This window comes from Chiloscyllium plagiosum, unplaced genomic scaffold, assembly GCF_037043375.1.
Source record: "Chiloscyllium plagiosum isolate Xiang-an unplaced genomic scaffold, Cpla_swu_hap1 HiC_scaffold_43, whole genome shotgun sequence".
NCBI lineage: Eukaryota > Metazoa > Chordata > Chondrichthyes > Orectolobiformes > Hemiscylliidae > Chiloscyllium > Chiloscyllium plagiosum.
In genome coordinates, this window is record NW_028270181.1 from 3934374 (window position 1) to 3959155 (window position 24782).

The following is a 24782-nucleotide window of genomic DNA, read 5'->3' on the forward strand; positions in this document are numbered from 1 at the left end:
TTAGAATATTTAGCTGAATGTAAAATCTTGTATGAGAAAGAGAAAAACATCATTTTGTTTCATTCTAATTTTTTAATAAAGTTTTGAACAATAATAAAATCTGACGAAATATGATTCCACACTCTAAAAGCAAATTTTCATGCCAAAGAACTTGCTTCAATATGACTTAACAAACCAGATGTACTGATAGAACTTAACACATCATTAAAAATTCACTGACACTTGAATCGGGCAAGACCTAACTTTCTCTGGTGGAACAAGGTAACTTACAGCACTTTCCTGGTTTTGTTTTCCTGTCCCATACATGGACAGTCACCAGAAATCTCTTAATTTACTCCTCAATAACAATTAGCACTGAGTGCCTCCTGTTATTCTTGATGTAGAATCCAAGAAAATAAAGTTTGCATGATGCAAAATGCAATTGCAACTGCCACTAGACTTGTGCAGCATAATTGAGAAACAGCACGGCTCAATCTTCTGTCATTGATGAACCATTTGTTGAACTTACATAAAGTGGATCAAAATCCCGTTTGACAAAGAGGCAAGCATTGCCAGGCCAGAAATATAGATCCATTAAGGAATAATATTGTAGCGATGTAACAAGCAGAAGTAACTGATACCTTCCCTGTACAGAGGCCTGCTGACACTGACTCAACCTCTGGAGATCTCTGACCCTTACTGCCTCTTACCACTGACTGCCTCCAACCTCACAGTTCCCCAATTATTGAACAGCCCCTTCCTACCTCCCATAAACAGGACTGCCTGGGTCACCTTGTTGTTTAAGCTTGTTCCTGCCTCACTGAATTTATTTCTTCCTATCACAACTTATTTTTTCCTTCCCTTTGTACACTCTCTTTCTATCGGCATCTGCAACTCTTCTGATGCCCTACATCACTTCAGTGATTTCCAATTTGCTGACCCTAGCTACCTCCACTTTGCTGTGAATGTCCAATGCCCCTTGATCTCCATTCCCCAGCAGCACTGTCTCAGAGCTCTCTGCCTGATCTTCACATGGAGGCCCAATAATCCCCCAACTCTTACCCTTCTAGATGGAGAAGACTGTGGGCTTAGAAAGTGTGTAAAAGAAGCTCTGGCAGCTTTCTGCAGTTCATGTTATAAATATTACACACTGCGCCAATCAAGTGGGCTGCTTTGTCCTGGATGTTTTTGAGCTTCTTGAGTGTTGTACATACTGCAATCATCCAAGCAGGTGGGGAGTATTCCATCACACTCCTGACTTGTGCCTTGTAGATGGTGGGGAATCAGGAAGTGAGTTATTCACTGCAGGATTCCTAACCTCTGATCTGCTTTTGCAGCCAGAGTACCATTCCCTTTCGCTGTTGCATCATGAAATATTTTGTTATTTAATCTCCTGTGGCCTGCACTCTATCACTGACCTTTTTTGTTCTTTCTTGTCCTCTCTCCCCTTCCACTCACTCAGAAACATTTACGTTTCTGTCTTTTCTCAGTTCTGATGAATAGTAGTCAAGCAGAAACATTAATCTTGTCTCCCTCCACAGATGCTGCCTGATCTGCTATGTATTTCCAGCATCTTCTGTGCTTATTCTCAGTATTTTGCTTCTGTAATTGACATTTGTATTCAACACAGAGGAGAAAGTGAGGTCTGCAGATGCTGGAGATCAAAGTTGAAACTTTATTGCTGGAACAGCACAGCAGGTCAGGCAGCATCCAGGGAACAGGAGATTCGACGTTTCGGGCACAGGAGATTCGACGTTCCTGAAGAAGGGCCTGTGCCCGAAACGTTGAATCTCCTGTTCCCTGGATGCTGCCTGACCTGCTGTGCTGTTCCAGCAATAAAGTTTCAACTATTCAACACAGATCCCAGGTAACTTTCTCCAGGTGAATGTAAGTGACGCTACATTTTTTTTGAACTCCCCACACAAAAGAAATCAGTAAAATCAAAAATGCAAGCAAACTGATAAAAACAGAACTTGCTAAACTATATAACACAGTATTTGTAGGTATAATTTTAGAGAGACAGGTACATACTGAAGTGGGACCAAAAAGAGAAGTATTTACTTTGCAAAATAGGAATTGTTTTTGAAGAAAATTCACCATGCTGAAAGACCTAAGCATGGCTATCTGTAATATTGTCAAGCATTAAATCTGGATGCAGGTAATTGTAGATTGTCTCAGTAAAAGGGTTGAATGGGTGCCCATTTATAATTTGTGCCTTACAGCAATAGAGCAGTCATTGCACCGCACCCAGTCTTTATTATCTCAAGTGTAAAGTAATAATTCCCAGAAAGTTCAAAGATGCCCCATCATGCTCTTTCTCAAGCAAATGTACAACTTATATCAAACTACAAAAGATGTTTATATTCGGTTTCTTTCCAAACTCCTGCAGATAAATAGTATAAAAATCAAGTAGCAATAAATCGTTTTTTAGAAAAAGGCACATCATCTCAACAGGTGTTTGACAGCTTGGCTTAAGGCAATGGTTTTTAATTCTTCTCTGTGGGAACACCGGCAAAAATCCCAGGATCTACTGGAAACAGGGATACGCTCACAAGTAACACACCCACACCTCTGGAGTAATCCAGGCCGAGCTTCCAAAGGATGATGGCACTACTGCTCATTAGAAAGTTTTTGAATATCCAGCAACAGAGACAAAATTGTTTGTAAAACAACAAAACAGAATGTTTTGGACCTGGTCTTTCAGGGAATACTGAACTCAGACAGTCAGAGATCTGATGACTTTCTGGGTCTCCTAATATGTGCCAGTGTCAAACCATTCAGCTAAAGGGCATAAAACAAGAAATGTGAAAGGCCAGTAAGACCACAAGAGATTTGCAGAATCAAGTTGGTCCCCTCTTGTTATTATCAATGCTGCTACACAAAAGGTAAAGTCACCACAGTCTCACTCTCTAATGAGAGAGAAATGACTGGTGATATTTAAGCTGAGGGTCACCATGCCTCAGGGAAGGGGACAAAGAGGGGCCCTTCATGATAACCTCAGTGATTGCAGGAACTGGTATCACTCTTCATTGCTAACCAACCCCCAGCCCATCACACCATAAGGACAGCCTCAGGGCATTGCTGCCGCATTTTCTCAGTCCTGCACAAGAACACTGGCCATTGGGAGTTGAGAGAACAGGACTTGGCAGGCGGGAGCTGCTAGTTCAGTCACCTGGACACAGGTGACTTTGATAAATGAACTATTTATCAAAGTTCATTTTGCAATCATTTCATCTGAATGTGTGTGAAGCATTAATGACGGCAGAGGAGCTTTTTGTGAATCATTCAAAATGTCAACCAACCGCTTGCTGCATCATACTTTGAGTCCAAATGTCTAAATGTTGAGGCAAAGAGGTGGCAGGAAAGGAAGGAAATTCAGCTCTTCCAGATCTAATATCTCACGGGAATGTATTTCCCCAGGTATTCAACCATCATCAGGTTAGGAAGCAACATGTTCACTCACACGACAGCCCACAGCAGAAAGCCACAGCCCTCAGTAAGGGCCATCTGTGAATCAAGGGCAGCAGACAACAATGAAAGGCCCAAGAATTTTAGCCAACCCCACTAGACATCCTGAGTCGTCTTGTAAGGATGGAATTGTCAACTTCTGATGTCAATCTCCTGACAAACAGAAATGTTCCTGGTACTTCATATAATCAGCCTGTAAGCCATTAAAATATTAAATGCATAAAGCTAACAATAAAAAGCATGTAAACTTATTTTAAAACCTCTCTTGGTCAAAGTTAAAAGTTGGGGAAGGGGAAGAAAAAAAGAAGAGGAGGCAGCCAATGGAAAGATTAGCTTTATCTCTCCAAGTGATAAGAATCTATTTTAAAAAATTTTCTGAAGTGTGCCCAGAATCCAGGTGCTTTTATTTTGAGATTATGACACAGGAGGCAATATTTTTCCACTATAAATGTTTTGCGATGCCTCATGAAATCAGCACCTACTGATTGTTGAGGGACATTAATCTTAGGTTGGTGACTAGCGTATTAACCCTCAACCTTATTTATACCGTCTGATTGAAAACCCCGGCAGCCAAAGTGGAACTCTCTGGCTGTGTGCTATCAATGTAAACAATGCCTCAGTCTCAGGGAGTGAACCTTACTGCATGCGTCTTTGAATATTTCTTTCAGAGAACAGTTTGGTAAGGTACCCTTCAGTGTATTGAATACTGAGATTCATCACTGCACTAGGAATTTTAATCAACGTAGTTTCAAGAGGTTTTACACCTGGAACGGTCATCCTCTAGTATCTCTCGATTTGACAATGACTTCTACGAAGAGTCTAAATTGTAATCACCAAGCAGTCAATCCTCAATCTGCAGATCTTTGGCAGAGGAGGCAGGACATGCTGGAGAAGGTCGGGGGTTTGTGTGACCATGGAATCTGCAGTGCATGGTTTCAATCCCTTGCTCTATAAGTTTAGGTCAAAACTGAACCATTTAGCTGCACCATCTTCCTTGCCACAGTCAACATACACAGGACCCAATGTACTGAACCTATTGTGACTCAGTACGTTTGATGCTGAACCTGATGGGCTGAGGCAACCGGAAAGACTAGTTCAAGAAAAGAAAACTGTAACAAAACAACACTCTTCAATGTTCATTATTACCCTTGGTCTACCTTGTGTTAGAGATCTATTTATGGACTGAATGGTGAACATAGCTACCCCATGCTGTGAAGACTAACACACCATTATATTTACTGCTGAAGTATTGCTTACCATGAAACACTGAAAATACTAACAAGAATGGCAACAATGCTAATGGCATCTGCTAGGTGAGTGATGACTAACAGGTGTCTTGAATATTGATAGTATCATCATTCAATCACCATCAATACATATGACTGGTACTCGTTGGTATTGGTGGCATGTTACTGACAGGTCCTTGTTAAAAGGAGAGCAGCCTACTGCACACTTGATAGAGTACTGAAAACAGGTGGGTCAGACCATACAGTTATTTATTATGCCTCTAATCTGAAATACACTCAGCAAAACAGTCATTGAGTGACTCTCTGGGACAAAATTAGGTCACTACTGCCTCCTAACTCACATATGCAGGATGCAGACTGATGACTGAGACATGAGCGTATAACAAAGCACAAAATATTTTTTAAAATTAAGAGCCAAAATATACAACAGGACCAACATTATCAAGCTATGTTCCCATGTGCATTAAATTAATTATTTTGAGTGCCCAACAGTATTTGCAGCAGCTTTTGTGTCACCTCCATAAGTTTCAAGTTGATACTTTTATGACTAGAGCTGCCAAGGACAATATATTCTGGCTGGAATCCCATTCAGCAGATTAAACCCAACATTCAACAACAGTTATTGAATGCTAAGCCGTAACCTTCTGAGGACAACACAACACTTAGAACCTGAAAGATGAGGTAAGGACCAGCAGGATTTTGACAAATTAGTTGGGCCTTCAGTGTTCGTGTTTGTAGTGGCAAAGTTTCCAGAGTGCATGCCTTTTTATTCAAAAATACAGCACAGTACCTTCAACACAGAAATCCATCTGAGGGCACTCTGCAACAGTTTGGGGAAAGCAGTTGGTGAGCCAGAGACACATATTTGGTAAAGAAGGAGTGACTGAACGTTTGGAGAAAGATTTAAAAATTCATATAAATCAAATTCATGGGCAAGTGTATATGTTTTGCAACAAGTAGCACATGCAGGAATTCTTTTCCACTGCACCAGTAGATACAGTTTTAAATGGAAGCTTGCTGGACTCAACAAGAGTGCTATCATGTTCCAGACAGAATCAGAGGTGTCCTCTTGCCTTCCAACAAAAATGGTGCCTTGTTCTTGTCTTCCAGTAGTTTGAGTGGTTTCGATCTCTCCAATTTTAACAGGGCGTTCCTTGATGATTCTTTATCTTCACTACTATCTTATCTCTAGCCCACGTTGCTCAAACAGAGTCAGACTCTCCCTGCTCTCTCCACTCCTTTATTCTCTCCTTGCAGTTGTCTGACTGACCCCACAGGATCATCTCCACCTTTTCTATTTGAAAGGATAGCCCTCCCTCTTTGTGCACCCCCGTGGAATTCTGTCCCTTTCTTTTCTAAGGGAGCACCCCTCTCAGTATATGCAGCAAAGGAGGACTTTGTTTCAAAGGAAAGGTATTCTTTCCAGCACTAATATATTAGAGAGTGGAGAGATTATTTACAAACAGCAGTAACCTCTGCTCCTTACCCTGAATCCCCTGTCAATCAAGTCAAGAGAACAGCAGAGGTCAATGAGTTCCTGAAACTGAGCCCTAAAGCACTAGTTTCAGAGCAAAATGCAATATTCTAACATCTTCACCTAGATGTAAGCGATCTGTTTTAATTATGGAGCAACCAAACCATTCTTCAGCAGGCAGCATATTACATTCTTTAGAAAAAGTCAAGGTTTAGAGGCAGTTCATGTATTTTCTCTGTATCTAGATTAGGATATATTTATCGCAGCATCACGATAGGGGGACTTAGATCTATGGATTTTGAAAAGCAAACTGCAGATCATATGTTTTGAGTTTTGTTCTGTATTCAGAATTAAGCCAAGTCGAGAGATAAATGTCAGTTTGAAAAAAAATACTGTTACTCCAAACGAATACATTTTTAAAAATCTCGTTGTAAATTTAATTACATCAGATTTTTAAAAGCTTAGAAATTACTATTTACCATAAATAGGATATGAATGTTTAACAGATTCATATGACACTTGTATTTTCTATTTTAACAGGAGGTGTTCACATCCATTAAAAATAGCATACATACTAATAAGCCATGTGTTCATGTGTTAATATGGCAACTAATTTCTACACTTCAGTCTTTATTGTGGTTTTACCTAGTGACTTTTGAGTTTATAGCATTAGTAAAATAATTGGGAAACAAATTTCAAAATTGATTCCAAAGTAAGAATATGAGGTTAAATGGAGGGTTGTGTGCTATAGTCCCTCCCTTTGGGCTAGAAGTCAGACGTTCCACCTGCTTCAGAGGAGAATCATAAAACATCTGAAGAGGTTAATTTAAAAAAACTGCAAGGTTAAAATGGGCATATTTTAGAAGGTTATTCATTTTAAAAGGTAACTTTACAGAAGGTTTTCACCGCATTGACCGATAAGATTTTTCCCGATTGTTCTTCATTAATAACCTCTGAAACATCATGCCGTTCTCCGACATTGTAGCTGAGACTGATGCCGAGAACATTAGAACTCAGTAAACCCACCAAAGCACAGGCACTGAGTTGAAGAATTTGACACTAACTGATGTAGTTTAAAGTGGACATGCTAGAATAAGGTCAAGGGATCATAACTGCAGACTCCCAGCAGGTCACGGTTTTGTCTTAGACTGGAACAAAGGAGGAGAAGCTTGTTAAATAGGTGGGGGTCAGGAAAGTGGGGCTGGGTTTAGAACAATCAAGATGATAATTTACCAGCCACAAAGTCAGCCAGAACCGATCACACATTGTCACATGGACATTCTACAGTTCCCACTGCTTAACCAGTCATCATACGTCTAATGTGAACAAGACAAAAAATGGACTGCTTTATTTTTCTCCAGATTAATGGAGATAACACGCTCTTGTCATATCAAACAGGGTAACTCAGGACACACCAGGAACTGAACCTGTGACACTGTGGAATATTTTCTGACTGACCAGTAATACACCAATCTCAAACGAAGACATTTACCTGAGCTTTCTATTTTATCAAATCATACTTACTGAATCCAATGTTCATCATCAAATTCAAATGCAGAAAGAATATGGACACAACAAAATCCACAGATATTGTACTGTTTTAAAGCAAAGAATATATGCAAATCTTCCACAAGAAATGATGATGCAGGGCACACCACCACCTGGAAGTTACCCTTCAAGTCACTCATCATTCTGACTTGGGAATGTATCACCATTCTTGTTGGGTTAAAATCCTGGAGCTCCCTCTGCAACCGCACTGCAGGGCTACCTGTAGTAAATGGAATGCAGCAGTTCAGGGCGGCAGGTCACCACCACCTTCTCAAAGATGACAAGGGAGGAGCAATAAATGCAGGCCTTGCCAATGATACTCACACCCCGTGAATGAATATTTAAAAAAGTTATTTTCAAAGTAACGGAACGAGATGTCAACTGTTTTCATCCTTTTTTGTGAACCCCTACCACTCCTGTGTCTGAAGAGGTTCACAGTAAGCACTGCATAGAAAATCAGATTGATTTGCATCTCAAATCTTGGTCTGGCTTCTTATGCCTCCAACAGAGAAATAAAAGGAGGAACAAAAGTTGGGAGGAGGATATATACACCACATAAGACAATATATTTTCTGTGAGCATGTTTTGGGTTAAACATACTATTAGCAGATGTCCAAGGATACAATCAAAAACACTTGCAATGCAATTGTTTCTGTGTGGACACCAGTGACTTAATCTCTCCCCATCTTGATCTGATCATTTATTCAGCTGCAAACACTCTTCTTTGCACTTTGCATCCAACTGCTTTCCACTCATTAGCTGCAAGCATCCAAATAAAACTCTTCATTGCCAAGCCAATGCATTGGATTCTGTAGTTAATATTGAAAGTTGCAGCAAGCAATGATTCCGAGGATCATTGCAACGAAGGAAAGACGCAAGAAAGACAAGAAACATATGGGCAGACCCATAAAAGCAAAAGAAACATAAATGTATTTCAGAAAAGGAAAATACACGCTGAAGAGAAAACCAGTTTCAAGGCAAGAGAGCACAGAAATGAAATTCATTTTTTATTATATGTTAATAACAGAACACAATTGGACTGTGTCCATTCTAGGCAAATTTAATCAGTTCCAGATTCTTTAAGAACTGCAGTCCTTCAAAATCAAGTTACTAAAAGTTTTATTCATTTCTCTTTTACTATTAAAGAGTTTACATTTATATTGTTGACTGTGAACATCTCAAAGTGGTTCACAGCCAATTAATTATTCTGACATGTAGCCTCTATTGTTATGCAAAGCCAATAACTAAGTACGCATACAGGAAAATCCCCAAAACAGCAATGAACTGAATAAACATTTCATATTTGAGGTATATTCAATAAATGTTGCTCAGATAATAGAAAACCTCCATTGCACTTTAACAAACGATGCTACAGGATCTTTTACAGCTACTTGCAGACACAGACAGGGTCTCAGTTTATATTTCCACATTATTGCACTGAAGTTTCCAACAAGACTAAGCACTTAAGACTCAGGAGGAGGACTTAAATCCACAATATCTGAGTCATGGTACAACTTCTGTAATTCATTTCTCTAACCTCTTTAGCTCAATCAATCATTAAAGCAATGTAAAATAACTTAATACTTTTAAATATATCCCATCCAATGGTAATGATAGACATGCTGTACAAATACTGAAACCATCAGGAAAATAGTCACATCCCAAGACACATTACTCTCAACTACCACAGTTGAGGTAACAAACACACTGGATTTTGTTTGCAATGGCTACTGGTAATATCCATTCATACCAACCAAATTTTCAGTTGTGGAATTCCCTCTGCATTTGAAATCGATATGAAAGATTTACTTAATGTCAACAATCAGGTAAAATTGGATAACAGCTTCTGATAACATACGAGCTCACAAAAGTCTGGACTCACTACAAATTCTTGCTAACTGATTCAAAGCTAATTGGAAAGATCAATATCAAGACACATGTAATGTTTCTTCTGTGCAGAGAGTTTTTTGACATACCCTCTTACCCCACACCTAGCACTACAGTCCTTTCTGAACATACGTGAGCTCAGGCAATTAATAGCCACCAAGGTTTCTTAAAACCTTCAAAAATATACTAACAAACTTAAGGATGTGATTGACAATTTTCAATTATCTCAACTGTGAGAGCTGTACACATGATTTTTCTTTATACATTCATGGGATGAGGGCGTCACTGGCTAGGCCAGCATTTATTGCCCCATCCCTCATTTCCCAGAGGGCTGTTGATGGTCAACCATATTGATGTGGGTTGGAGTCACATGTAGACCAGACCAGGTAAGGATGTCAGTTGCCTTCCCGAAAAGGCATTAGTGTACCAAATGGGTTTTTCCTCAACAATCAACACATGGTCAGCATTAGATTCTTAATTCCAGATTTTAACTGAATTCAAATTCCACCATCTGTGGCAGGTTTTGAACCTGGGCACCCAGGAACATTACCTGATTCTCTGGATTAACAGTCTAGCAATAATATCACTAGGCCATTACCTCCCTAATGAAGTGATATATTTTGATGCAGAACTTCCTCCATTAAGTCTTTGAAATAAGCAGATATTTTAAAAAGACTTCTGGGATTGTTACAAAATTGAGGATATTTGTGCTCCTGTGTCGCAATATCTTGACCCCAAAAATATTGTCCAATGAATTATAATGTTAGCGATTATCATTTGAAAAACATATGAGGGAGATGAGTGTTTGTTATTTGCTCTTAACCAAATACAACTCACTCTATCTAACACATTCCCACGATTAAACCGTCATCCTGAAAATATTCTGGAGCCTATCAGAGCTGCAGCAGGTTAACTTTTCTTGATAAGCAAGTAAACTCCATCCAATAGCCAAGCATCATCAGACGTTAGAACATCAGTTTATTTTTAAAACCAAATGAGAAGTTGCCTTTGGTGTTAAATAATTTACATTGTCAGGGTAAGTGCTGCCAACACTGTCTCATTAGGTCATAAGAAATAGGAATTGGAATAAGCTATTCAGCCCCTCGAGCCTAATCTACCATTTAATAGGATCATGGCTGATTAGACATTCCTGTCATTCTTTACTACAGTAGTACGTATAGTGAAATTCCTACTGAGGCATAAAGCTAGTTGTTTCATACAGTGTTACCATCATTGTCTAATCTGATGGAGAGCTGAGGACTGGCTATGATCCTAGAATCCCTACAGTGTGAAAACAGGCCAATCAGCCCAAGTCCACACTGACCCTCTGGAGAGTAATTTACCCAGACACATTCCCCTACATTTACCCCTGAATAATGCACTTATCCTACATATCCCTGAACATTATGGGCAACTTAACATGGCCAATTCACCCAACCTGTACATCTTTGAATTGTGGGAGGTAACAGGAGCATCTGGAGGAAACGTAAGCAGACACTGGGAGAATGTGCAAACTCCACACAGACAGTCACTGGAGGCTGGAATCAAACCCAGGTCCCAGGCACTGTGAGGCAGCAGTGCTAACCACTGAGCAGCCATGTTGCTTTGGTTTCATGTCTGCGTTGCAGTACTACCTTAATCACAGAATGATGACACAAAATTGAAATACAAACAACTAAATGATCTCCAAACAGTCAAGGCCTTGAGCAAAACTCTTCCCTCTGAAAATTCTTACAAGTGCATATGACTGGGAATGTTACCTTTGTTATTCTGGAAAATGATCCTGTTGCATGTGTTCTTTTTGACAATAAATGGAGATGTTTTAATGCCCTCACCAGTGGTTTAAAAGCACAAATTGCTGGAAAAACTCAGCAGGTCTGGTGGAAAGAGAAACAGAGTTAATACTTCAGGTCAGTGACACTTTGTTTGAATAGAGGGTTTAGAGACCTGAAGCACTAACTCTCTTCCTTTCTTCACAGTTGATGTGAGGCCTGCTGGAGACTTCTGCGTTTTATTTCATCTTTCTGGAACCTATCATACCCCTTACCTAATGGCTTGTGGTTTCCAGTGTGATACAGTGCAAGTGCAGACAACTGGTAACAGTTATGCAGCAGCTTAATAGAAAAGATGAATGCAGTTCACAATCAATCCAGCTCCAATCCCGAACAGTCTGATCAAATACAAAGCAGCCGTACGAAACTGCTGTATCCAGGAATGGCTCAATGAAAATGATAATGAATAACCAACAACCTTCATTCCTGTTAGAATAACCAAAAATTGCAAGGAGGAAGCATTTCAGTAGCTCAGGGCTAAGGCCCAAAGACAAAACTGATCAAAGTACTGGCACTGAGAAGGCAAATATTTTACTTCCTATCCTTCTGCGTAATTCACTGTCGCAAGCTTATGCTTGCAAAATTCAAAACAAAATGTCTGTTGGATATGATTCTACATTTAGACAGTATTAGCTGAACAATCTTGGGTGTGCTAACAGTACAACATCATCCAATTTAAAATAATCAGTCAATTTATAATGTGACTCATTTACATTTGATAAAAATGGCATAAATTTATAAGCTGTAACCCATACTCGGCAAGCAAAAGGAATATGTTCAAGCCTTGTATATTTTTAAAATTATTTGGAGGTTGGGGAGCTCATAGATACCTTTTGTTTACTTCATAGCAACACCTCGGCTAATCAGAGTTGACTTCCTAATTAATAAGCACTCTTTTCTCCTGCAGCATAAAGCTGACCTTCTGAAATTGGGAAATCTTGTGTTTTTCCTCTTGAGACCAAGATGAAAATTTTCAGCAACACCCATTTTATTTAAGAAATATTCAAATTGTGTTCCACAAAGTGATTGTCAAGTTGGTTACTACTGATTAATACAGACTATCACCCTGTAATGTGGCAAAGTCACTACTATTATAAGGCAATCTGTCAAATCATTTGCCCAATTGGAATGAGTGACAGAATTTGGCTACTGATACATCTTCATGTAATAAACTACCCCCATATGAAATAAATGGGTTGCCTGTTGACAGGGAAATTATTTATAGCCATTACTCTGCCAGATCCATTACAGAAAGACAGATTTTTCTAAAAGATAAAACTTTAGAGAAATGAAATGTTGAGACAGGACATAAAATATACTATAAACTTCAATATTATTATTACAGAATATATTGGTAATTGAGGTCGTAAAATTGAATATTTGCATATGGATCCAATAGATACTAAAATAATTCTTCCTACTAAGATTCTCCACATTGCTAGGATGATATAAATATCAAACTAAGTTCCAATTAGTTCTTTGCCAATATACCCCCGTTGTAATCCAGACATACATTGGGCTCCAGTTTATGTCCTGCAGACAACAAATCTCAGGACAACTAAACAATGCCGGAGATCACAGCGGTCAGGCAGTACACATGGAGGAAAGCTAGTGTAGATGCAGACTAATCTTGACTCAAAATGTTAGCTTGCTTTCTCTCCATGGACTCTGCCTGACCCGCTGTGATGTCCAGAATATTTTGTTTTCAGTTCAGATTCCAGTATCTGCCATCATTTACTCCTAAATCTCAGGCCAAACAAGTTTTACCAGTGCTATAATTTCTTGAACACTGTTGAAAAAGACACATTGTCAAAAAAGTTTTTTCTTACATTGATCAGGACAATTCTCGAGGATACTAATTTTAGCAGAAAACCAACATTTATATCATATGGGAGGAAAGTGGTGACTGGTTGGCAAGTGCATTATGATTGGTACATTTTCCATGGCAATACCTCTACCAGTCAGCAGTCTTCTCTCTCATAATAGAAATGTTTTCCCTCGGAGTACAAGTTCAGCAGATTTGTAACTTGGTTTGAGATTTGCTCTTTGAGCTGGATCACTGAAAGGTTGTACACAACTATTCTGATACTGACCATAAATCAACTCCTTGAAGTTTGATCTGACTATACCCTTGTATAGATTCTGGTGCTAGAATAAAAGATGATTAATTTGAAAATAAATGTTTTCCTTGCGGTGTTTCACAGACTCCCAGCCCAACTGCTTGTTCAGTGGTGCTGCGGACCATATGTATATTGGGTGTGGGCATTTGCACTCCCTTTTTGATTTTCTAAAAAACCTTTTCCTCTGCTTTTGGTTGCACTTCAGTCCCACGCTCCGGATTTTTGGGCACCCAGTGTGGATAGGTCAGAGGACCTCCTCGTGGGTCTGCTCCTGGGCCTGGCCAGAATGGCCATAAACACGTCCAGGCAGCGGACCGTGGAGGGCGTTGTTAAGGCCGACTGCCTGCCCCTTTTCTGCAGCTATGTTAGAACCCGGGTGTCTCTGGAGGAGGAGCACGCGGTGTCCATCTACACCCTTGAAATTTTCAGGGGAAGGTGGGTACCGCAGGGAGCAGTGTCTTTATTCCCCCTTCCAACTGTATTTTGATTTAATCCCTGCCCTCCCCTTCTCTGTTGGATCATGCACAATTGCCCTCAGGGAAGGGCACTGCTTGTCACCGGCCACTCGGGTGTTTCCTTTCTTCCTGATGGCGGAAACTGAATAAAGATTCATGCACCTTGTGTCTTTCACTGTGTCTCACACCTGCACACACACAACATGAGTGCTGGGGAAAATATAAGTATGACCGCAGTTAGACGGTAGTGTGGGGGATAAAAAAGAAGAAAAAAAGAAATGTTTTCCTTTTAGCTTCAACAAAATATGCCTTTTCTTCAACAATACTCAGGGATTAGTTGTTACAATTTCTCCTGCTCAAGAAACATACTTTATCATAGAATCCCTACAGTATGGAAACAGGCCCTTTGGCCCAACAAGTCCACACTGACTCTCTGAAGAGTAACCCACCCAGACCCATTCCCCTATCCTATTACTCTACATTTACCCTGACTAATTCACACATCCCTGAACACTATGTGCAATTTAGCATAGCCAATTCACCTAGCCATGTACATCTTTGGACTGTGGGAGGAAACCGGAGCACCCGGAGGAAATGCACATAGACACAGGGAGAATATGCAAACTCCACACAGACCGTCACCCAAGGCTAGAATTGAACCTGGGACCCTGGTGCTGTAAGGCAGCAGTGCTAACCACTGAGTCACCATACCACCTCATCCTTGTAGATTTAGGAACAGAATAGTTACCTCCCTGTTTGGTTCTTGTGGGTGCACACAACCGCCACCATTTGGGTCACACATTCATTCAGTCAATCAATGGCTGTGGTCATGTGGTCAGGGTTGAAAGTAATTTTGTTTTCCTAACATCAATGGTACCTTTTCCACAAGATCCAAATGTGGGTGGAAAATATTCAAATAAAACCCAGATGTGTACCTAATGAAGTGTATAAACTGTATCAAAACAAAATTATTGCTGAGGTCCTTATCAGCTCGGTCAACATGTGTTTTTCAGGCAAAATGTTAGTAAATTTATAATTTAATCTTTCAACGCAGGAAAACACAAGTCTTGAATGATTCAAGGCTAACAAGTCAACTTTGTTTCTAAGCTTCTCAAGTTATTTTTAAAGAACTACCACTGAGGAGATAAAAAAGAAAAATGGCAATATTGCAAATTTAAAACACAAACCCAGAAGAGCCACATATACAACAGAAGTCAAGTAACATCAGAAGGGAAGAAAAGAACTTTTAAACACAGGGCCCAAAAACTCCCGCCAACATTGGAAAGAGCAAGGGCTGGTCCAGGTAAAAGGAACCAGGGTCAGTCCAGCAGTATACACCCCCTTTATTTGTCATACTCTTGCTTGGGTTCATTTCATGAAGGGTTTCTGGATTTCCTCATGAGCTGTTAATGAAGATTTTACTTTCCAGGCTGTATAGTACCTGTCATGGATGTGACCTGTAATTATGTCATTTTATATGAGCACTTGTGAGTGCTGCTTAATATTTCAAATCCCAACCACATTGGGAACTGTTCCAGGTATGGATGCATTATCAAAACAACCATTCTTCAGCAGCCCTGGGAAATGTTCCCTTTTCTAATAGTCTACGATCCCTCATCATTTTCTTCAATTACATTGATTTATGCAGCAAAGAAGCAATCGTTAATCCACTGGATCCTCCTCCCTCTTTATCTCATAACCCCATCCAGTTAATCTTCGACTCCTCCCTCCGACATGGATGCATTGCTAAAATACACCTAAACCATTCACCTCACCCCACTCTCATCACTCTCCAGTTACAGAAAGTTCCTCTCCAAATTTGTTTTGGATTTAACATTGACCGGGTGCTTAAATTTAATACCTTAAAAAAAGAATGTTCAAATGAATAGACTTGCATTTCTATAGTGCCTGTTATAACCACAGGCTGTCTCAAAGTGATTAAGTCAAATAAATACCTGTGCTATAATATTTAGGTCTTTTAAAAAAAACCCAGAGAGGGATTCAACATCATTCTGGATTGACCAGAAACTGAGTTGGACTCACCATATCAAAACTATGGCTATAAGAGGGGGACAGAGGCTGGGAATCCCGCAGCAAGTAACTCACCTCCTGTCTCCCCAAAACCTGTCCACCATCTACAAGGCACAGGTCAGCAGTGTAATGGAATACTTGCCAATTGCCTGGATGGGTGCAGCTCCAACAACATTCAAGAAGCTCGACACCGGCCAGGACAAAATAATTCAGTTGAAAATCTTTCATTTGTAACCAGTATCTCTAAGAAGTCCAACTGCTCAGAATGTGTGAATTTCGAAGTAATTCCATACGTGTATAGTTCTGAAACTAGGGGAAGCTCCCTTCTCCCCCCTAAACTGTGCAGCCACACTCTGCAGATCCATGAACCAAGCACCCTGCATGCTCTGGGGGAGAACCATCTGAGGTCCCTCCCCCCACCACCCCACAGTCAGGCTAGAGGGAGGGTCTGGCTTTAGGACCTGGACAATAACATGACAGAGGCGGTTTCAGATCTGATGTGGGGGCAGGTAGGGAGCACGGACCCTCATTTGGTAATTCCCTGCTCCTGGGCAACTTGGGCCTGCTCCCTAAGGCCAGGATATATTGCCCTGCATAACCTCCCACCCTCACTACGAACCTCACCCCCCCACCCCTCAAAGCCCAGACCCCACCCTACCCCACAGAACAACTGTGGATCTTTCCAAACTGGAGATTTCACAGCAAGGCGAATCTTCACAAATACCAACTGTATTTTGCCTGGGAAATGACAAATAAACTTTTCCTCACACAGTTCAGTGCAATCCTCCCAGTGTGCATTTTGCAGTTTATTACTTGCCGTTTGCAGGCACGCCAGCCTTTTCCTTTCCCGGGGGGGGTGGGGGGGGGGGGGAATGGGTCTGCTGGCTCTCAGTGGATGGTGAGGGTCAGTGGGTCTGCTGGTCCTCAGTTGGGGTGGGGGGAGCAGTGGGTCTGCTGGCTCTCAGTGGGGGTGGGACTGTGCAGGGGGTCTGCTGCTCACTGCCATTGTGCTCAGGGCTAGGAGTGAAGTGCTAGATTGATTGACTGGATGCACTGAGTACTGCCGCAAGATGCCCAGAATAGCAGCTCAGACTGGGCCAACAGGCAAAGCTTTAATCTTTTCCGCAACTCTAATCTTAAATCCAACTTTGGACACTCTACACCACATCAAATATTAACCCTTTTGGCACAGACACATGCGGCTGGTTGACAGTTTGGCATCTCTGCATTAGATAGTCTGGGAGAGACCTGCCTCTCTCACCCCCCCCCCCCCAAACACTGGGGGCAACCCTGCCTCCCCCCCCACTGGGGGCAGCCCTGCCTCTCCCCACCCCCCTCCCCCCTCCATACTGGGGGCAGCCCTGTCCCTCTGTACCTGGAGAGATTTGTATAGCTGCTCTCAGGGATATGTGCACCTGGAGTGATCTATGCAGATGCGGACTCCAGGAGGGTTCGATCTTAGTTTTGTCTGAAGTATTCTCCCCATTCCACAGGGTGTCCCTCCTTCCTGAACTCTGGGATTGGAACACAGGTGAGCAAAACTTCCTTCAGATCGTCCAAACTAGATCCCCCTCTCCCCCCCCCCCCCGCCCCCCCCCGAGGTGTGGGTAGCACAGAACGGTCAGCAGGAACTTTGTGACTCCCCCCGTCCCCAAAACCCCAGTGTAACCAACATCTCACTGAGCCAACACAAAGTTACTCCAACAGACCAGACCTTCACACCCCCCCCCACCCCCCCCCCCCCACCACTGCAGAGGATCTCCGCGATTCTGTGCTTAGGTGGACGGAGTGGATTGGGGGTGGATTGGAGCTCAGCACCTACCTGGGGGGCAGACACAGGCTGCAGGAGCCCCTCGGGCCACCCGGCTCTTGGGTAAGTGTGCCTTCAGTCTCTGTGGGGTCAAAGCACAGGAGATGGGAATGAACAGGCACACACTGGACTGCTGGCTGCACTCACGCTCACAGACACAGACAGACAGAGACACAGAGACAGAGACACAGAGACAGAGACACAGAGACACAGGCACATTTAAGGCAAATAACATCCCCCAGTCTCATTACCTCACCCTTCCCCGCCGCCCCCCTCCCCAGCTACCCAGAAATGACCCAAATACCAACTTCAGGCACAGGCCACATTTTGCAATGAACGAAACTCAGAAACTAATCCCTCAGCCCCCGCCCCAAATAGCATCTCTAGTTAATCTCGAGATTCGCCATCAGCGGAACCTTACTAATTTCACACATTTTTAAGGAAGTCTTTTTGTGAGGGGTGGGGGGGGAAGAGAGAGGGAGAGGGGAGGTGGAAGGAGGGAGAGGGAAGATTGAAGTGGAACATGGAGGTACCAAGGGGCTGACACCGACAATCCCGGGAGAGTCTGGAGAACTCTCTGGCTGCATTCCGAGGGCATGTGTTTGCGAAACTGTTTAACTCCGGTTTGGGAACTTTGCGAAAAAGGAGCTGGCCGGTATTGGTAGCGTTCCGAAAGCTCAAATAAACCTGTTGGCGTCGTGTGATTTTCAACTTTGAAGAACAGCAGTGAACGGGACAGTTTGTAATTGTAACGAAACTATCTGACACGGTGTGAGACTGTGTGTGTGAGAGAGAGACATTGTGTGTGTGACTGTGTGAGAGAGAGAGTCGGTGTGTGAAAGAGTGGAGGACAACGTGGGTCAGTGCGTGGAATGTGGGACAGTGTGTGGGAATGTGGTCAGTGTGTGTGTCAGTGTATGTGAGAGTCTGTGTGGGACAGTGATATATGTCAGTGTATGTGAGAATCTGTGTGGGACAGTGTGTGTATCAGTGTATGTGAGTCTGTATGGGACAGTGTGTGTCAGTGTATGTGAGTCTGTGTGGGTCAGTGTGTGGGAATGTGGTCAGTGTGTGGGAGTCTGTGTGGGGGTGGGGGTCAGTGTGTGTGTGGGGGGGTGGGTCAGTGTGTGGGAGTGTTTGGGAGTGTGGGACAGTGCGTGTGTGTGTATGTGTGGGTCAGTGTGTGAGAGAGTGTGTGGGTCAGTGTGTGTGTGTGTGTGGGCCAGTGTGAGAGTGTGTGGGCCAGAGTGAGAGTGTGTGGGCCAGTGTGGGACAGTGTGTGGATCAGTGTGTGAGTGTGTGGGTCTGTGTGTGAGAGAGTGTGGGACAGTGTGAGTGTGGGACAGTGTGAGTGAGAGTGTGGGACAGAGTGTGGGACAGTGTGAGTGTGGGACAGTGTGTGTGAGAGTATGAGACAGAGTGTGTGAGTGTGGGATAGAGTGTGTGTGAGAGTGTGGGACAGAGTGTGTGAGAGTGTGGGACAGAGTGAGTGTGGGACAGTGTGAATGTGGGTCAGTGTGAGTGTGGGTCAGTGTGTGTGAGAGTGTGGGACAGAGTGAGTGTGGGACAGTGTGAGTGTGGGACAGTGTGAGTGTGGGACAGTGTGAGTGAGAGTATGAGACAGAGTGTGTGAGTGTGGGATAGAGTGTGTGTGAGAGTGTGGGACAGAGTTTGTGAGAGTGTGGGACAGAGTGTGTGAGAGTGTGGGACAGAGTGTGTGAGAGTGTGGGACAGAGTGAGTGTGGGACAGTGTGAGTGTGGGTCAGTGTGAGTGTGGGTCGGTGTGTGTGAGAGTGTGGGACAGAGCGAGTGTGGGACAGTGTGAGTGTGGGACAGTGTGTATGAGAGTGTGTGAGACAGCGTGTGTGAGAGTGTGGGACAGTGTGTGAGTGTGGGACAGTGTGTGTGAGTGTGGGACAGTGTGTGTGAGTGTGGGACAGTGTGTGTGAGAGTTTGGGACAGTGTGTGAGTGTGGGTCAGAATGTGTGAGAGAGTGGGACAGTGTGTGTGTGTGTGGGACAGAGTGTATGTGAGTGTGGGACAGAGTGTATGTGAGTGTGGGACAGAGTGTATGTGAGTGTGGGACAGAGTGTGTGAGTGTGGGACTGAGTGTGTGAGAGTTTGAGACAGTGTGTGTGAGTGTGGGACATTGTGTGTGAGAGAGTGGGACAGTGTGAGCGTGGGTCAGTGTGTGTGAGAGTGTGGGACAGTGTGTGTGAGTGTGGGACAGAGTGTGTGTGAGTGTGGGACAGAGTGTGTTAGTGTGGGACAGAGTGTTTGAGAGAGTGTGGAACAGTGTGTATGAGAGTGTGGGACAGTGTGTATGAGAATGTGGGACAGAGTGTGTGAGAGTGTGGGTCAGAGTGTGTGAGAGAGTGTGTGTGAGTGTGGGACAGAGTGTTTGAGAGAGTGTGAGAGAGTGTGGGACAGTGTGTGTGTGGGGGACAGTGTGTGTGAGTGTGGGACAGTGTGTGTGAGTGTGGGACAGAGTGTTTGAGAGAGTGTGTGAGAGTGTGGGTCAGAGTGTGTGTGTGTGTGGGACAGAGTGTATGTGAGTGTGGGACAGAGTGTGTGAGTGTGGGACAGAGTGTGTGAGTGTGGGACTGAGTGTGTGAGTGTGGGACTGAGTGTGTGAGTGTGGGACAGAGTGTGTGAGAGTGGGTCAGTGTGTGTGAGTGTGTGGGACAGCGTGTGTGAGTGTGTGGGACAGCGTGTGGGAGTGTGGGACAGAGTGTGTGTGAGTGTGGGACAGAGTGTGTGTGAGTGTGGGACAGAGTGTGTTAGTGTGGGACAGAGTGTGTGTGAGTGTGGGACAGAGTGTGTGAGAGTGTGGGTCAGTGTGTGTGAGAGTGTGGGTCAGTGTGTGTGAGAGTGTGGGTCAGTGTGTGTGAGTGTGTGGGACAGCGTGTGGGAGTGTGGGACAGAGTGTGTGTGAGTGTGGGAGTGTGGGACAGAGTGTGTGTTAGTGTGGGACAGAGTGTGTTAGTGTGGGACAGAGTGTGTGAGAGTGTGGGACAGCGTGTGTGAGAGTGTGGGACAGCGTGTGTGAGAGTGTGGGTCAGTGTGTGTGAGAGTGTGGGACAGCGTGTGTGAGAGTGTGGGACAGCGTGTGGGAGTGTGGGACAGAGTGTGTGTGAGTGTGGGAGTGTGGGACAGAGTGTGTGTTAGTGTGGGACAGAGTGTGTTAGTGTGGGACAGAGTGTGTGAGAGTGTGGGACAGCGTGTGTGAGAGTGTGGGACAGCGTGTGTGAGAGTGTGGGAGTGTGGGACAGAGTGTGTGTGAGTGTGGGACAGTGTGTTAGTGTGGGACAGAGTGTGTTAGTGTGGGACAGAGTGTGGGACAGTGTGTGTGTGTGGGACAGAGTGTGTTAGTGTGGGACAGAGTGTGTTAGTGTGGGACAGAGTGTGTGTGAGTGTGGGTCAGTGTGTGCGAGAGTGTGGGACAGAGTGTGTGTTAGTGTGGGACAGAGTGTGTTAGTGTGGGACAGAGTGTGTGTGAGTGTGGGTCAGTGTGTGTGAGAGTGTGGGACAGTGTGTGTTAGTGTGGGACAGAGTGTGTTAGTGTGGGACAGAGTGTGTGTGAGTGTGGGTCAGTGTGTGCGTGTGGGACAGCGTGTGTTAGTGTGGGACAGAGTGTGTTAGTGTGGGACAGAGTGTGTGTGAGTGTGGGACAGTGTGTGTGAGTGTGGGACAGCGTGTGTGTGTGGGACAGAGTGTGTTAGTGTGGGACTGAGTGTGGGACAGTGTGTGTGAGTGTGGGACAGCGTGTGTGTGAGTGTGGGACAGTGTGTGTGTGAGTGTGGGACAGCGTGTGTGTGTGGGACAGAGTGTGTTAGTGTGGGACAGAGTGTGTTAGTGTGGGACAGAGTGTGTGTGAGTGTGGGACAGTGTGTGTGTGAGTGTGGGACAGCGTGTGTGTGTGGGACAGAGTGTGTGTGAGTGTGGGTCAGTGTGTGTGTGAGTGTGGGACAGCGTGTGTGTGAGTGTGGGACAGTGTGTGAGTGTGGGACAGAGTGTGTGTGAGTGTGGGACAGCGTGTGTGTGAGTGTGGGACAGCGTGTGTGTGAGTGTGGGACAGTGTGTGAGTGTGGGACAGAGTGTGTGTGAGTGTGGGACAGCGTGTGTGTGAGTGTGGGACAGTGTGTGAGTGTGGGACAGAGTGTGTGTGAGTGTGGGACAGCGTGTGTGTGAGTGTGGGACAGTGTGTGAGTGTGGGACAGAGTGTGTGTGAGTGTGGGACAGCGTGTGAGTGTGGGACAGAGTGTGTGTGAGTGTGGGACAGAGTGTGTGTGAGTGTGGGACAGCGTGTGTGTGAGTGTGGGACAGCGTGTGTGTGAGTGTGGGACAGCGTGTGAGTGTGGGACAGAGTGTGTGTGTGGGACAGAGTGTGTTAGTGTGGGACAGAGTGTGTGTGTGGGACAGAGTGTGTTAGTGTGGGACAGAGTGTGTGTGTGGGACAGAGTGTGTTAGTGTGGGACAGAGTGTGTGTGAGTGTGGGACAGAGTGTGTGTGTGGGACAGAGTGTGAGAGAGTGTGGCTCCGTGCTAACGGCTGTGGTTCCGTCCCTTGCACTAACCTGCTCCAGGAGTTCCTCCACTCGGTTAAGGACAGCGGATTCCAGCCAGGCCGGGAGCTGCTCTCTCTCCGCCTCTAAATGCGAGACCCGGCTCTGCAGCTCAGAGGTCCGCTGGTGCAGGAGGGCACACAGGCCGAGGGATAGCACGGCCAGGAGGCAGCAGGCGAGGCCCGAAAGGCCGGCGCAGCGCTGGGCTGAGCGGAGCTGGCGCCGGGCAGCGGGCGGCGAGCTTTCCATCGTGTACCCGGAACCTCGGAGCCGCTTGTTCGAGTCCCTGCTCCGCCGCAACTATCGCCAGTTCATGAGAAATCCCTTTGACAGGAAACAGGCGTGTAATCTCTTCAAAATGATACTCCAAAAGGTCGGCACATTAACAAATGGGAGCTGTGGTCGCCGATGTGATGGATATTGTCCAGCAGCAGTTCCCTCTGACAGTGGGAGTTGGGAAAGTGACTCCAGAGCAGGGTCAGTGCTAGAAGCAGGCAGTCAGTTACCTCTCGGCTGCAGTCAGTTACCTCTCGGCTGCAGTCAGTTACCTCTAGGCTACAGCCACAATCCCATGTTCTCTAAGGAAGTTTTCCCCCCCAGCCTCTGCCTGGTGCTCTCTCGATGCTATTTCTAGCCAGCCGCCTGCTTAACATAATTTATTTATTTTACAACGTGACAGGGCGGGTTTCAGGTCGGAATCTCCACTTTGATCAGGAGTGACGTCTGTGCCCTCCCCTTTTCCCTATAACACATCCGATTATTTTTAACTAACTCCCTCCAAACATCGCTTTTTATAAAGAGCCGGCCACTGCAGCCGGGAGACGCTGTCCCGTTCTCCCAGGTCCCTGGGGCTTCAAACCGGACAGGCTCCGCGTAACTCCCGGAGCAGAAAGCACAGACTCAGACTCGCAGTCCCGTACAGAGAGATACAGACTCACACAGAGAGATACAGACTCACACAGAGGGACACAGACTCACACAGAGGGACACAGACAAAGAGACACAGACACACAAAGAGAGACGCAGACAAGCGGACAGAGACACAGACGCATCCAGAGAGACACAGACACACGGACAGGATCACGAACACGGGGACACACATACACACAGACGCAATGCAGAAATTCACCAAAGATCCTCAGACAGCATCCTCCAAACCCACGACCACTTCCATCTAGAAGGACGAGGGCAACAGGTACATGGGAACACCACCCCCTGCACGTTCCCCTCCAAGCCACTCACCATCCTGACTTGGGAATATACCACTGTTCCTTCACAGTCATTGGGTCAAAATCCTGGTATTCCCTCCCTACCAACATTGTGGGTCAACCCACAGCAAGTGGACTGCAGAGATTCAAGAAGGCAGCTCACCCCCACCTCCTCAAGGGCAACTGGGGATGGGCTATCAATGCTGGCCTGGCAGCGATGCCCAACTCCCACAAACAAATAAAAAAACACAGACACAGACACACAGACACTGGACCAACTGAAATCATGTCCTGCTGATGCTGGAATTATGAATAAAAACATAAAGTTCTGGAGAAACTCAGTGGGTCTGGCAGCAGGCCAGAGGGAGGGAGAGAGAGAGAGAGATAAACAGAGTTAACATTTCGAGTCCAAAATGACTATTCTTCAGAACTGGACTTGAAATGTTTCCTCCGTTTCTCTCTCCGCAGATGTTGCCAGATCTGCTGAGTTTCTCCAGCAAGTTCAGTTCTTGTTTCAATGAAACTGAACGATCTTGAGATCACTGGGATCTCCCTCACTGACCCAATACCAACTGAGATCCCGAAACTCACTCGAGTCTTAAAAATGTTGGAAAATTGCAGCTAGCGTTCAGTGACTCGACTCCATCTGATACAAAAACAGAAATTGCTGGAAAAGCTCAGCAGGTCAGGCAGTGTCTTTTTTTCCAAAGAAATTAAGGGTTTCACTTTCTGCACTTGGTGAGGGTTCTGCTTCTGTCTATGGTTGAGCTAATTGTGCCATCCCTGTTTCATTCTGAATATCCAGTAAGGATCCTTTTCTGCCCATTTCATTTAAAATCCTACCATTTAAGATGTACTTTCTTTTGGATTCTTACTTTGTGATTTTACAATGCATTGAGTATTTACCATCCATTTCTGACCCACGGTTTTCCTTCACACCATCCTCCATAGTTTTCACAATGTTGATCAAAATTCCCTACAGCCTTCCTCCGTATATTTGGTACACGCTCTCCCCCCAGTCCGATTGCAGGAGATGGTTGGCTCAGTTGGCTTGTCAGAAGGTTACCATGAAGGTCCCATCTTCTCAACCTCCCCCCTCACCTGAGGCATAGTGACTCTTAGGTTAATCTCACCACCATCTCTCTCTTATGTCAGAGTG

General features: G+C 44.5%; 1 protein-coding gene across 1 annotated transcript in view; it reads right to left on the reverse strand.

The window, feature by feature from the left end:
• The window catches only part of LOC148137422 (collagen alpha-1(XIII) chain-like), a 107880-nt gene extending 84722 nt beyond the window's left edge, over positions 1-23158 (reverse strand). The window contains exons 1-2 of the mRNA XM_087982363.1: positions 22428-23158; positions 17864-17933 (exon numbers count right to left, since the gene is read on the reverse strand). Coding sequence (XP_087838489.1) covers positions 17864-17933; positions 22428-22664 — 307 coding nt within the window. The 5' untranslated portion in view covers positions 22665-23158. The remainder of the gene's footprint in view (positions 1-17863; positions 17934-22427) is intronic.
• Positions 23159-24782: the final 1624 nt, after the last annotated feature.